Genomic DNA, 15,708 nt, shown 5'->3' on the forward strand with positions numbered 1-15,708 from the left:
TCATTGTTTAATAGAATTGCAAGGGATGTATCACTACAAAGCAAACAGGAAACATTTATTTAATGTGTTAAAAAAACAAACTCTTAACTAGTAGTAGCAGAATCTTAAGAGGAATTCATTATGTTTCTGACTTTTCTCAAGTGTCCTAGTTTTTTTTACAAGGCATTCTCAACAGTTATGAAGTTCTTCGGTGTCTCAGAAATTGCATTATGCTCAAGCATCTTGCACAAATAATTCATTTGACCTAGCAGGAGATCACAGTTTGCATTAGTCATCCGACAGTAACACTACTCAGATTCCCACACTGAGGCTACAGATGTTTGCTGACCTTAGGCAAAAGGGGTGGTTGGCCTGCAGGAAACACCGCAAGGTTCCCCGTCCAGCCCACTCCCTGACTGGAATACAGGGGTGCCTTTATCGTGGGAAGTACGTGCATCTATGTGCGAACAGAAGCCATCAGGAAGAGGAAGTACTACTCCTTTTCTCCTCTTTAAATTAAAAAACCACAAACCTCTAGAATCAAACCTTGAAGTACCAGGGTGAGGATGACCTAGATGTTCTAGGTTTTCTGTTCCTCAACGTCTTGTTACCACGGCTGGCTGTTGGGGTTTGTCTGCAGAAAGGTCAGCACGTGCTGCCCCTCACCTCACAGAGCGCTCCCCTGCCCTCTGCACAGCCCTGGTGGGGGTTTCTGCTCCGGCAGTCACTGGCCTATGATGGTCCCACCAGAGCAGCACTCAGACTCCATTAAGTATCATTTAAATTGCTATTTATCAGTGCTAATAGGAAAGAGAGAATAGCACGGGTAGTCTGGCGTCCCTTCCGACGCTGGGAAGCCCGAGCTGCGCGGCACTGGGCAGGCGTCCACTGAGGGCGCAGCAAGGCCCGTCTGCCGAAAAGCTACCCCATTTTGGTCACTCAAGCTCCTACAGCACTTTTCTTAAAAGGAAACAACTCCTTCTGCACCATTTCTCCCGCGGAACCAAAGCACCGTTCCGGTACGGCCCCCCCACCCCCAAACTGCAACACGACCGCCGCCTCCCCCGTCCGCAGCGGGGTACGGTGCCAGGCCGCACAGCCGGCCGGGCGACGAGGAAAGCTGGCGGCGGCCCCGCCCTCTCCCCCGGCCCGCCGTGGCTGCCGGGGGCTCCGCGGGGCTGGCTCGGCCTCCGTCGCGCGCCGGCGTCACCGAGCCGCGCTGGGAGTCGCCGCCGTTCCTGCGCCTGCGCCGCTCGCCGGCAGCCGGGACGCGCTGGGGCGCGGCTGCTCTTCGGTCCCGGTCGGGCGGCGGCGAGCAGGATGCCGGGGCCGGCCCTGCGGTGAGGCTGCTGGCGGGGACCTCCGTCCGCGGCCCCTCGGGGGCGGGCGCGCGGCCCGCAGTCACGGCGCCCTGAGAGGAGCGCACGGCCCGGGCTGGGGGAAGCTGTTGGGTGTGGGCGCCCCACCCCCCACGCCCTGAGCCGGGCCTCGCTACCGCGTCCGTCGGGGCGGGAAGGGTCGAGTGTCGGTTGCCCGCGGGCACGGCGGCCACGGGGAAATGGCGGGGGGAGCGGGCCGCGCCCCGCCGCGCCGGACGGTGGGGGGCGTGAGGCAGCCCGGCTGGTGCGCGCGGCCTGTCACGAGCCCGGCCGTTGGATACGGTTAACCGGTCAGGTGGAGGCAGCCGCCGTGCCCAGACCGCTGGGGAGTGACGGCAGCGCGCTGCTCCTCGGCGGCTCGTTTCGGAGGGGCTGGAACGGGAGGAGTCTCGTGGTACGCCTGATCGTCTGTGTACAGTTTTGTGTGTTAATGATCTTGATCTGCAAGGAAACACTTCTGCAAGCATCTTTGCTGTGGTTGTTTTGTCCAAATTTTTGTGTGATACGATCTTACGTTATTAGTTCAGTGGGCTCACAGGCAGCGCTTTGCTTCCTTAGGAAGGCCGTATTTCAACTAGAGGGAGCGCAGGAAGGCTGCAAGATGTGGCATGGGCTGTATGTGCAGGGTGAAAGGTTATGCTGCTGCAGCGTTGTGCTTCAAGCACATCTTCTGGGTGTGTGCTTGCCAAATGCAAGGCCTAGATAGCGGAAGAGGAGATGATTTGAGGGTAATTTGTAAGGAGAAAAGTGATGTCAGTGGGAACACATCTGGCTGAGAATAGAAATTGGTCAAAGTTCAAACATTAAATTGGAAGTTTGTTCCCTTGGAAATGGATAAAGACTCAGAAGGCATAGAATAGATCCTTATGCAGACTTCTGGGGAAAAAGATATGAGTGTAAAGGAAAGATGAAACAAGTTGGAGAAGTTTGAGCAAGCCAGTTCTGTAATACAGCTTAAAGTTGAGTGTTTTGTGCAGGTAGGGAGATTTCTGAATTCGTTCATACTGATGTGGATTCCTTGGCTTACCAGTGTAAGAATGCTGTGAGAGTTCTTTTGATCTGCTAATGTCAGTCTGATGTAAGAAAGCTAATTCCTAATGTAATGTCTGTGTATAGACATACATTGATATGCTTATTTGTCGACATTCTGACTTTCATGTGCACAAATATTTAGGAAGAACAAAGATTGTCATAAATCACTATTGTCATCTTAAGATTTTCTTTTCCATTCCATTGGATCTATTTATATGTGTGGACTGGAGTTGCTGAAAAACCTGTGTGAAAAGTTATCTCTATTTAATATAAGAATTGCTGTAAGCAAAATAATACATTTTTCTTAAGTTGTTAATGCCACATTCCAGTCTCTTATAAGTGTTCTGTTTTGTTTCTGATTTGACTGTTCAAGTTGTGTTACTGTAGAATAATTAGACTGGTTAGTGGGCAGCTAAACTCTCACACTAAAAGAAAAAGAGGGAGTAGTCATTCGTAAAACACACATGTAACTCTCTAAAATATTTTTAGCAGAGACTCTAGAAGTGAATGAGAACTTCTTTCTACGGAACTTCACCATGGGTCAACAACTTTCAAACCACACACAAACTGTAATTAACAAGTTGCCAGAAAAAGTAGCAAAGCATGCCTCTTTGGTTCAAGAAAGTGGTTTCCTGACATATGAAGAGTTTCTGGGAAGAGTAGCTGAACTTAATGATGTGTAAGCCTTACTTTGTTTCCTTCTTTTTTTAGATTTTACAGAAACCTTGTATGCATTATATTCTCTTGTGCTGGCAAAGCCATATCTGGTCATCTGGTTTTGAAATGTTTCCTTCAGTTCTTAAACTTTCTGTAATGGTTGTAATTACACTTCAAACCCATATCTTCTCTTTAAATTCACTTTTCTCCAATACTCCTCTTCCAGCAAGTCTTGCTTCTCTTTTAGAAGCTCACAAGAGGTAGGCATTTAGCAGTATCTTTTTGTTAGTGTTACTTGTCTCCCTTACTCTTCCCCCATCTGCTAGACACCTAAAGATGCAATGCTGCTTCCTCTCTGCCCGTCACTTTGGGTAGGAAGTTGCAATGAGCCCTGTGAAGGTCATACAGCTACACTAGGAAGAAGGTACCTGAGAGAACTGTTTGTGACCATCTCTTCCACTTGCATTGACTGATACAGTGATGGCAAAAAGAAATTAACAAAAAAGCAGGGTCGTTATTTTTACTCAATATTTATGGTATAAAATGATACGAAGTGGAAATGTACATGCTGCAATGGGGCTTTGTATAGTGTGGCTTTTGGTAGTGTTTGATGTTTAACTAAAATATGAATTTGTATTCAGTTTAGACATTGTCTTGTACAGTGTCATACTTTTACGAATGGCCTCTTCTGGGTAGGCACACAAATAGATTTTGAAGAACATTATGTGTTGCCTGAGAATCTAAGTATATCTCAGTATAATTAACTCTAAAAAACCTTGAATAACAATGATATTTTGATTTCTTTACAGTGTTTCCTTCAGCCTGAATGTAACTTAGGTTGTCCTTATGGAATAGAGCTTTGTGTCTGTGTTCCATTAAAAAAAAACAACAAACCAGAACCCCCAAAATCTCAGGGTCACCTGGAGCTTTCACCTGACTGCTTCATTAATATATACCAACAAAAATACACCTCATTTGCATGTGTAGGTGCTTGCATGCCTTTTTTTACATACATGGTATGGAAGTAACCTTTTTAGATTGGACCATAAGATTGTATGATTACTGTAAGAAACAGTGAAAGTAGATATAAATTAAAATGTCTATAAAGGACACTTGCTTGCCGATGCTGGATCAACTTGCAAATAACTTTCTGAAATTTACTGTGCAATTTAAAGTGAAATGGACTGTGTATTGTATTTAGTGACATGCTAAGAAGGTCATTACTTTTTAATTTCATGTCTTTGGGCAGTATTGATAAAATCTTTTAAAGACAAAGAGCACATAGGTGAACAATAAATAATACCACAGTGGCTGAGGTTGCTGATCTTTGCACATCTAGCACATGACTTAAACCTTATGTTACTTTATTTCAGTACTGCAAAACTGGCTTCCGGACAAGACAAACATCTGTTATTTGAAGTGCAGCCTGGTTCTGATTCTTCTGCTTTCTGGAAGGTGGTCGTTCGGATAATATGTACTAAAGTAAGACTGTTGAAAATTTTAGTTTGGTGGGGTTTTGATGTACAGATATTTGAGGACTACCACTTTTACTGGTAAAATCAAACAACTGCTACATATATTTTGAGTATATATTTTGATACGGATGATGTATTCAGGGATACTATTTGAGATAAATGAAGTCAAAATTCTTTGTTTCTGCAAAAAAGCAGGTTAACAAAAACATTTTCATAACTAAATTTAAAGGAATGATATCTTCCAGTGGAGTGCTTACAGCCCGTTAGTTACGAATTCAGATGATTTATGAGGTCAAGTCATGGTAGTCAAATAGTACAAGCAAACTGGGATAGTAGTAGAAGTTAGTCAGCAATTCCAAGCATTATTAGTTGAGCTAATGTCACTGTGTATATTCTGATTCCTTAGAAAACCATTCTAAAAGTTAAATGTTTAACTTAGTAAGTTTTGTCACGGTCTTCAAACTAAGTTTGCCCTTTCTAATGAAGAGATATTTTTCCCCTCTGTATCCTATCAAGTAACATCCTTAAGTGGTCCTGAATTCACTGAGCAATCTTAACATGCAGTTTCAACCAAGCCAACTCTCAAACTTTATTTGGAACTAGCAGCTTTTAATTTTCCATTTGCTCTTAAGTTTTCATTAAGGCTATTTTAAGTTCAAATATGAAACAACTGGTTATTCTGTTCTTTGTCTAAGTTTAGCCCAGTTTTTTAGACATAGGTCCTTACTCACAACTTAATCCATTTGAGTAGTGATGGTAATTGTCTTGCCCTAAAACTGTAGTCCTAACTGTGGTATTCATCATGATGAAACAGCTGTGTTTGCAGGTCTTGACTCTTATTGAACCAGACTGCAATTTGCTAATACAGTGATGGACACTTGGGGAGGTGGCTACTGCCATGAGAATTGCAGTGCATTCAAAGAATTTTGAACAATGTCAAGTAAAAATCTGATATGTAATTGTAAACTATTCTTATATCTTCAGGTAAATAAAACAAGTGGCATCGTGGAAGCTTCCAGAATCTTGAACTTGTATCAGTTCATTCAGCTTTATAAAGACATCAGTGGTCAAGCAGCAGGAGTTCTTGCACAGAGTGGTACTTCCAAAGAAGTTGCTGAGAGTTTGATGTCTGTGTCATCTTGTCAGGCCAGCTTGTGGATGGGAAGGTATTTTGATATACTCTAGCTTCAGACCACAGTTACAACATAAATATTTTGGAAGTTGTGTGTAAAACCTGAACTACAAACTGATCAAAACTGCATGCTCTTGGCAGATGCAGACTTGTATCATCACAAATATGAATAGCATATGTTCTCTTGTACCAAGAGAACTGTAGTGTACTTGGATGAAATTCTGTTGGTACTACCATACTTAGCTGCAGAACAATCATTTTAATGATGAGTTCTAATATAAACATGGTGTATGTTGAATCTCCTGAATAAGGAAATAGGAGGAAATGGAATCAGCTGCAGCTGATCTAGGGGGTTTGACAGTGTTTGTTTAAACAGATTTTGTTATTGTTCCACTTAAAATTTCTCTTCCGCTTTTGCATTTTGGCATGTGAAAGTTCCCATCTGTTGCCACCAGAAACTCATCAATTATAGTAATAATCTAACTTGTAAGACTGGAAAAATGTGAATTGTCTCACATGTGTTGACATCCTGCTTTGTTAACTAGAGGAAAAGCAAAAGACTGAGGTCAACACCTGCAATAACTTCAGTTCAAACTGAATGTAACAGCAAGAAGCTTGTCACCCTTTCCCTATGTGGAAATGTTGCTAGCAGTAATTCCTCACTTTTAACTTTCTGAATTAGTTCAGAGTTCTAACTCTGTTTCTGGTGAGATAGAGACAGGTTTTAGAAGACAAGGTAGTAAATGGTCTAGTTCTCTATACCAACAAGTGAAGAGCTGGTATCCAGGTATTAAAACAAGCTGCTGAGCTAGTTAACTGCCTTTAGAATGTCACACTCCAGCTGTTAGAAGGACAAAGGGGTCAGCTGTGTTGTCTGTCTTCAAATAGAGCCCACTGTTTTTTCTAAGGCAGTGGATTGCAGAATGTGTTCTTTTCATTTAATTTCCTGTTTCTCTTGTTTGGGAACAAATAATCTGAAATTATTGGCTGTTCCTGGAAGTGTTCAAGGCTAGGTTGGAAGGGGTTTTGAGCAACCTGGTCTAGTGGAAGGTGTCCCAGCCCATGGCAGGGGGGTTGGAACTAGATGATCTGTGTAGTCCCTTCCAACCTAAACCGTTCTATGATTCTATGATTAAAATGCTAGAATTAGGTAGCAAATTGTGGACGTGTTTGGGAAAGCATATTTTCCTGCTCTTCCTTAAAGATACAGGGTTATACTAGAACACATGTATATCTGGAAATGGCCTTTTACTTCAGACAAACAAACCAAATTAAAAAAAACCCCAGATGCTTATGCAAGACAACTTCATATATTGCTTAAGTCAGTGAGTAGATACAAGGTTTCCTAGGTGAGTTTCTTTTTCAGTTTTCAGACTTTGAGATAAGGGAGATGAGCATACTTCATGTTTATAAACTTCATCACTTGAGGTGGCATTAGTGACAAATAACAACAAAAAAGAGTATACTTTTCTAATATACTGGTAATATGCTGAAATTTAGTGAACTTGTATCTTATCCAAGTTTTTCAAGTCATTAAGAAAAATATAAGGTGAAGCACCTTCAAGTATATTGTGTTTAAGTGTATTTTCCGTTATATTCTCCATTTGTCTAAATTTTTCTCACCTTTAGACATTTTTCAGCTCTGCAAAAGTCAGCCACCACTATCCAAAACAAGTAAATATTATCTGTTTCATTCTTCTTCTTATCTTAACTTCTTCCACTGGAATAACACCTCATTTCTGTAGAACATCGACTTACTGTTCGGAGCATTCCAGAATATCCAGACGTGTTTTATGCTTTCTGATAATGAAGAGATGAGCATTTCCTTAGTTTGGCACTCTTGTATTTTACCATTTCTTCAGAAACTTAGTTCTATGGCTGAATCTTAGATTCCAGAAACTTTATAAATAGGGCATCTGTTTGAAGTATAATTGCTTGTATATACACCAGCAAATCTCAAAAATTGAAGTGTTATCAATGGTTAGTACTTAGAGTTGCATGGGGAAAGGAAATGAAGGGAGCACGTCCAAGGAACATAGTAAGCTAATCAAGAGGGTTTTTGGAAACTGTTGTCCTCACTGTATGTGAATCACCGTCTAATTCTACAAAAAAATCTCCTAGGATTCAAAAGTAATTTCTCAAAAAGCAAATTGAAAGGGAAACCCCAAAGACCTACTGAAGAATAAACTAAAAGTGTCTTAATTGCTGTCCATTAGCTGGCTAATCTGTACAGTTAGATAATTAGTCTGTATTTGAAAAGTTCCCAAGTACCTAGCAAAAGTGGTCTGGTCAATAGTCAGTAAGGTGGGCTGTCTCTCCTGAAATGCCATTTGTTCTAGAATGCTATCTCTGTGCCCCAAGTCACAGAAGTGACTCCAAAATCAGGATTTTTGGAAAACCTAAAATTTCAGAACACCTACTTGGCTGTCTTGGATGTGAGCCGTGTCTATAAAATTTGGGAACTTTTACATGTCTGTTTAGGCTGGTGAAAGCTGAGGATTCTCTGCAGCTTTTCACACTTCAGAATTCTTGATAATGCAAATATTTGAGATAGTACTGTTAGGAACTTAAGATACAGGTATCTATTTTTGGGGGAAAAAAGGGGACAAATAAAATGAAAATGTCTGTCCTGGGGAGTGATCTAATTTTTAAAGGATTTTTTTTTTTTTTTAACTCCCAACAAGAACAGCTAGAAGCTTTACTGGAAAAGCTGTGGTAACAGTCAATTTGAGACAGAGTCCTAATTTGAAGGTACAATCATGAGGAGTGAGAAGTGTATTGCAAGCTAAAACCAGTCTTTTCAACCTAATGAGCAGTTTTGCTCTTGGCATTTTGATGGCATATGAAATTAGTGAACATGCATTCTAGTAGTGATCCTCTCAGCATGCATTCTTTTTATCTAGGATATAAGCCAGTACACAGAAATTTGACAAAGTTCATCATGAAGTAGTTCAGCCTGACACTTTGTGAAAGGGAGATTCTTTTCCTGCCTTTGATGTAAACAGTGGTTTTGGTCTCTTGACCAGTCCTGTTATGTGTAACAGTTACAATTTGTCAGACTTCCTTGTTGATTTGAAAAAGGATTTGCATAACCCCTTGCAACACCAAAAGCACTACATGACAGAAAAAACAGATGCAGATTCTAACAGTTTAGTTCATTTACTGCAGTTTGTTGGTGGCTTGAGGCTATGTCTGCTGACATAGGCTGGTATAATGTAACCAGTCCATTCACAAAATTACATGTTCCTTGCAGATAATCACAGGTGTCCCTTTCTGTCCATCACTAATGATTATGAGAAGTGTAGTACCTAGTGCAGTTCCTAGAGCATAAATATAAAACTTACTAGTTATCTGGGAGAAAATACTGTCTTCTCTTCTGCAGGGTTAAACAGCTGACAGATGAAGAGGAATGTTGCATCTGCATGGATGGACGTGCTGATTTAATCTTGCCGTGTGCTCACAGTTTCTGCCAGAAATGCATTGATAAATGGTAATACATATTAAAGGATATTCATTATTTTATAGTATGTACTGGTTATCTGACGTGTTTCAGTTTGGTCTGACAGATTGCTTAGTTCATATATAATTTAATGTCTGAAGATATTTGCAAGCTAATGTACATACAATGCATAATAAGCTTGAGTAAAATCAGATCGCAGCAGAATGAAAGAAGGATTTCAGAATTTGTAAACATCTTATGAAGAATTTAACTTTGGAAAAAGATGTGAAAGTGCTTTTCAGCATTTGTTTTTCCATTTCTTACCTCTTTATTCTTGTAAAATTAAATTACTGTATTCTTGCTCAAAAACTAGAGAAGACAGTGTGTGCTGGTACTGGCATGTTATGCTTCACAAAGTCTCATAAACAGCTTTTTGAGGAAAAAATCAATAGTTTGTAAGACTACGCAAATATGAAGGCAATTGAACTGTCTTATCACTTATTTGGGAAATAACTATTAGAGGAATTTTTTTCCATATATTATGCTTTCACTTGAAATAAATAGCATACAATTTACTAATTTAAATAGACTTTTCCAGGAAAAGATTTCTTCTCAACAGCAACACCTTCAAATTTATGTATAACATGTATCTTACAATATATGTTCAGCTTCATAGTAAACTGAACAGCTTTTCAGCTTCTGCCTCTGTCTGATACACCAGTTGTTGGAAAACTGGGAGAGAAAAACTGCTTTGTGGAGGAACGTAGCTCTTCTCTGATCATGCAGAAGACCTACAAGGATTAGGCAGGAGTTCTGGCAGTCTAGCATTAGGTGATAGAGATATTTTCAGTTAAAGGATTTTACATTTAGGTCACATAATTTGTGCATAAGAATTTGTTTTGTGGCCTTCTCAAAGGCTTGTCAAGGAAGTTACCTCTTATAACACCATGGTCCCGCAAGGAAAAAACCAGTAAAAATTGCTGGATCTCAGAGTATAACTAGTCATCTCTTTTCTGGGAAAATAACATCTATCAGCAGTACAGGGCTTATTTTAGCGACTGTGGTAGAGAGTAGATCATTTGCTACTTTGGCTAATGAATCAGCTGAACTCTTAACCAAGTTCCAGTTATACCATTCGTTTTTTGGTATTCAGTTTTTAATTTTCATCTCTTCTTAACCTAGACAATCTAACGGAGGCTCCCAGCTCAGAATAATAATTGTTTGGGAGCCCTGAGTTAGTCAGTGGAGGGTGATGGGACCCTGAGGGACCAGTTCTAAACTTCAGTGGGCTGAATGACCCAGGAAAACAGTTCCTTTTTATATAGGAAGCTTATGGGGACTGGTTTCTGAAGTACCTCAACCAAATAGCGAAAGAGAAGAAGAATTAATTTAGACTGTGGCTTTCCATTTAAAGTTTCTGGACAGGTAGCTAAGATGCGTTCTGTTTAACCTGAGCAAACTTAGTTATGAGGAACATGGCTCCAAATTTATTAATCAAAGAATGGAGCTACATTCAGAATTGTTGGCCGATCTTCCTCATGAAGAAAAAGTTTTTAATCAAACAAGAAAAATATATAGGTGGTCTAATCCAGTTAACCTGGCTCTTGAAGTTCTCGCTGAGTTGTTTGGGTTTTTTTGTTTGGGGGCTCTTTTGTCTTTTTCTGCCCAGGAAGAGACCACCAATGAAAAATACTCATTTCTCTGGCTTCCTAACAGGAGTGATCATCACAGAAGCTGTCCTGTCTGCCGTCGGCAGGTGACTGGGGCAAGTGATTCTTGGGTGGTCTCAGATGCACCAACAGAAGATGATGTTGCTACTTACATAATGAACATGGTAGATGAGGCGGGGCAGCCTCACAGACCCTGACACTGGCTCACAAGTTGATAGTAGCAGAAGCACTTGCAGCTTTTGTTTTCACAAATGTCTGTTCTTAAGTCTCATTGCCGTTCTTCCATAGTCTGTCTTCTCTTCTTGGCTGCTGTGAATCTATGCTGATCTTTTAAAACACAGGGTATATGAGCCAGTGGATGTGTGTGCAGTCTTAATTATTAATCTGTACTTCCAGTAAACTCTTTGATCCTTAACAAAGTTTATTTTAACAACTTCTGATATGAATTAACAGTTTGACTACTAGGTGAAGCAAACTGTAACAGCACAACTACAACTGCTAACTGCTGTTTGAACATCACAGTGTACTGCTACGGAAGATGAACCGCATCAGATGGCTTGACCTCACAGTTTTTATCCTTAAAAGCAGTCCCTTTTAGTTTCATGACAAATGTGAATAAAGATGATGAGTTAGCACTAGTGGTTATTAATTTGAAATTTTACTGCTGAAACTTGAAGATGTCCCACTGGCTGTTCTTCAGTAGCCAGTTGTTGCTGCTTTTAGTGTTTACAGATACTGATTTCAGCCTGAACTGAGTTTTAGTATTAATTATTTTAAATCTGTTTTGGAGAGTGTAGGCAGCTCTGTAAATGTACCTGTGCACTTCCCTTTATTCTGCTAACAAGATTATCTCAGAATATTTTTTTAAACATTATTATTTAGCGTAACTAGCTTGGGCATTAAACAGTTTCATACACAATCCTAAACAAAGTAAATCAGTTTATTTATAGTTTTTTGATCAAGAACAGCCAAAATTATTTTTGAACATTAGGCATATCTGAAGAGAATGACTTTATTTGAATTAGCAGTTAAGGTGTAGTTTAGTCCAATGCTGTGATTTTTATTTGCTTCTCTTGGGTTTTTGAAGTGATGAAATCAGAGTTATAAGGTATACTAACAGTTATAAGTTAATAATGTGAGGGTGCTGTGCTTTATATCTACAGGTGCAATATGTTTTTATGTAGCAGAGAGAAACTTCTACTGTAATAATAATGTTGCTTGCCTGAGATGTGCATGTGATAACTTGGGAAAAGGGATATCACAACTGGAGTGCAACAGTATCTGGCAGAGTAAAATCTTTAAAGAGCTGAGTTTAGACAGTCTGAAATAAATTATTAGTATTCAGGAAACCCTCCTAAGCCTCTTTTGTGTAAATACTGTTTTAATAATAATAATAAATACATCAACTGCTATTGTGGAGAATTAATGATTTTTTTAAAAATATGTTAACAAATACTACTCTTTTAACTTGAGGCTATTGAGTGAGAAATACTGAAGTGTAGCATTTGAGGGAATATCAGCATTAATCTTACTGTAAGGTTGCATTTTTAATTACCATACTTGTTAAAATTCAATGATGCCGTAATGCTAAGGCCTTTTGTCACAGACAGGTTCTGAACTAAAAGGGGTGTGCACATGTAGATATGCACATTTGGGTTATTTTTCTTAATTGGCTACAAAATAATTGAATTACATTGGGGACCAGATGTTGTGAATTTCTCTATTGTACTTCTGTTTCCTAAGGAACATGCATAGCATATGACACCCATCAGAGCTTGGGTTATGGCACAGTTGTCAAATTTATCATAGACATTAAGACAGATAAGCAACTCTTCTTGTGTGTATCATCTAAAAGCTTGTGTGGCTTACCATGTAAATCTGTATTTAACTATTGGAAAATCCATTTATGAATGTATGTAGCTTAGGACTAATTTTTTCCCTTTGTTAATCCTTCTGTATCAATGAGAGATTCTTCAGAAAATGTATGGACTGTTTGGTTGCATAAAGGCAGTTATTATTTGGGCTGAAAATTGTTAATGATCAGGGATTTTCCACTAAAATATTTGCAAATATTCCTAATAACACACCAGTTTGGTTTCTTTTTGCTTTTTGAGCTTGCATGGGTCCATGTTCGGAACATTAAAATAACCTTTGAATTTTTTAAACTTTTTATATCACTGGAACAGAAAAAGCATCTAAATTAAAGCTTCAAGCTAACTTTATTTTTCAAGTATTTCAAGAATTATACTTCTGAACTGAGATTTTGTAAGTTGACTTTCTGCTGAGAACTTACACGGACTTCTTAAAATGTAATTTTGTAATTATGCAAACAGGTTATTAACTGTGGTATAATGACACTTGCAATTACAATATAAACTAATGCAAAAATTATTAAAATAGTGAAAAAGTAAACTTTGTATTCTGTACAGCTTTTTTAATTAAGTTGCTGTAGTTCACACTGCTGTGATGTAGGTACTGTAACGTGTGCCTTGTAAAATATATGTACTGTATATTATGTGGGATAATAAGTACATTAACAATGAAAAACTAGTAATTTGGTACTGGTTGCTATTACCTAGTCTGAAGTGCTAGATTTAGTGGACAATTTTGGAAAAGGAATCACATTGGCAGGGACATGGCAATGGGTTCCAGAAGCTAGACCTTGAAAATGTGATTAGGAATAGGTGTTGGTGATGGGCATTAGAACAAACTAAACTTTCTTGTGTTAAGTGAAGATCTCTTACAGGTTTAATGTGAAATTGTAATTTAAACATTATAGATTGTATTAATAGCTAAGGACATTACAGTATATGAAACTTTATGTATGAATTGTGCAGTAAAGGTACTTTTGAAAAAATGTCATTTTAAGCTTAAGGAATCTCTTGGCTTTAATACCAAAAAAGTCTGACAACTGAATTTTAATCTAAATACAATTCCATTGTACAGGTAGTGTGGTTAAAAGTGCCATTATGAGTCAGAAGTCTCTTAAAAATTGAAGTGTGATATTAACAAGGTAGCTTAAATGCAGCCCTGCATAAAAGACTTCCTTTGATTCTTCTACTTTTCTTTTGTCAAAACAAATAAATTGGAACACTCTGCAGTGAAGGGAAAAATTAAACAAACAAGCAACTCTGCTTCTTAAAAGGACAGTATTGAGGAGCAGATTTCTTTGAGGAAGGGATTTCTCCCCCCCTGAGAAGTGTGATTTACTTTTTCCCCAAGTTATTCCATCGTTTTTCTGGTAGTATTTTAAAGCTTAAGAATGCTAAGGTTTGGAGTATTCTTTCTTCCCAGATTTTTCCTGGTTTTGAGTAAGAATTGAAGTATATAATTAATACAACTGTTTCCTGTGTCTAGTTACTTGGTTTATCTGTTTAGAAGTGAGAAATTTATGTGTTTAGAAGAGAGGAATTTATTAACAGATCAGGAAATCAAAATTGGAAAAATTACCAGTTGACAGACCCACCAGGAGGTAGGTGTACTTGAGGAATTAACAAGTGTTTGTATTTACTAGGTTTCAAGTTTAGACATCATATTAATGTAATTTGCGTGTTTCTTTTTTTAATGGGAAATGGCATCTTTAACTTGTGTACCTTTCCTTTAAAGAGAATTCTGTGTATAATTATAAAGGTTTTCTAATCCATACTCATTCCAGTTCACAAGGCAACCAGTGAGATCTCTGTGCTAAGGTTTGAACAGAACTGTTCAATTCCACCCCTGTATAGCTTCTGTGCCAAATGCATGATTTTTAGAAGGAACATCTTTGTTCTTTGTACTTCATGTCCTGCTGGATCCTGGAACAGCAGCCTCCTCGGGGAACCTCGAAGATGCTTAATGTACATGGGAGTATGTTAACCTGTCTGGCCTTAGCATAACACTTTAATTTTGTATCTGCTAAATACACGTGCTCTGTAATGGAAGTAATTATATTGTGACTAATATTACAGTAATGAATTATTGTCTTTATTTTTCTGTTAAACCATTCTTGAAGATAACTTGCCATAAGGTTTTATCCTCGCCTCTTCTAAGTGGGTGAATGGAATTCTGCTTTCCTATAAGTGTGTCTTAAAAATTAGTAATTTTGAAACTAAATTTTTTTGTCATTTTTCCAGATGTTTGGTTGTAAGGCCTAGAATTTATCATATGGCAACATATTCTGAAGACTGAATATCCCTTTCCTGTTGCTATGTGTAGCTGAAATTGACCTGACTGGGACAGTGCTGTTTTCCAGTAACCGCTGCGTTCACCAGATAAGGTGTTTTGCTGTGAGCTAGCCACATTCCAGTGAATGTTATGGCTCTGAGGGATCTGACCACACCTACTTCTGGATGTTAGCTGTCAAGATGTTAATTAGCAGCTGATTGCTTAACTATTGCTTACCTCACTAACCTATCGAGGTTAAAATATTGAACACTGAGCATGGGTTTTGAAGGCCTCAAATGGAAAAAAAAAAAAAAATTGTGTTTTGTGAACTTGGATGGAGTTTTGCCCAGTGTGACTCTGGTGGAATGAAGAATACTATGCAACAGGTAACGAAATGCGCGCTCTTCTTTAGTTCAAAGTAATATTTAAAAATGTAAGATTTTTAATGAATTAAGCTTAAATTAGTCAAAAACCTGCCCTCCTGGAACTTGATTGTATGTGGTACAAGGTAGGGTTTTGATAGAACAGTCTATGCTTTCATGCTAATGTGGTTCCAACCCTTTTTAATAGACCTTCCAAAAAATGTTTTTTATGCGAGATGGTACCTGTTAGTCATGGTTGATGATTAACTAGCACTGTTGGTGTCTCACTATTATATATACTATTCTCTGTGCTGCTTAACATTAATATTTAGTGCTTGGAGAGGTATGGGGAAAAATACACATTCTTCAGTTACAGATGAAGCTGTAGTCCCGTGCTTTGTGAGTGCTGCTTGTGTACAGAAAGACACATTTTAATCTTC

The 15,708-nt window shown here is 38.8% G+C and overlaps 1 protein-coding gene across 3 annotated transcripts; it reads left to right on the plus strand.

Annotated features, from left to right (window-relative positions):
- Window positions 1-1,204: 1,204 nt before the first annotated feature.
- On the plus strand, window positions 1,205-12,112 carry RNF141 (ring finger protein 141). Of its 3 annotated transcripts, none has more exons than XM_075427549.1 (6): window positions 1,205-1,319; window positions 2,880-3,069; window positions 4,421-4,529; window positions 5,507-5,688; window positions 9,037-9,144; window positions 10,810-12,112. In XM_075427549.1, exons 2-6 carry the CDS (start codon window positions 2,927-2,929, stop codon window positions 10,958-10,960), a joined length of 693 nt encoding a protein of 230 aa, XP_075283664.1. In that variant the 5' UTR covers window positions 1,205-1,319; window positions 2,880-2,926; the 3' UTR covers window positions 10,961-12,112. The 3 variants fall into 3 exon arrangements, with proteins under 3 accessions (XP_075283664.1, XP_075283662.1, XP_075283663.1); XM_075427547.1 differs by having other exon boundaries at window positions 1,234-1,319; window positions 2,883-3,069; XM_075427548.1 differs by lacking the exon at window positions 1,205-1,319 and adding an exon at window positions 1,375-1,752.
- The last annotated feature ends 3,596 nt before the right edge of the window (window positions 12,113-15,708 follow it).

The sequence above is a fragment of the Opisthocomus hoazin genome, chromosome 7 (assembly GCF_030867145.1).
Source record: "Opisthocomus hoazin isolate bOpiHoa1 chromosome 7, bOpiHoa1.hap1, whole genome shotgun sequence".
Taxonomy (NCBI): domain Eukaryota; kingdom Metazoa; phylum Chordata; class Aves; order Opisthocomiformes; family Opisthocomidae; genus Opisthocomus; species Opisthocomus hoazin.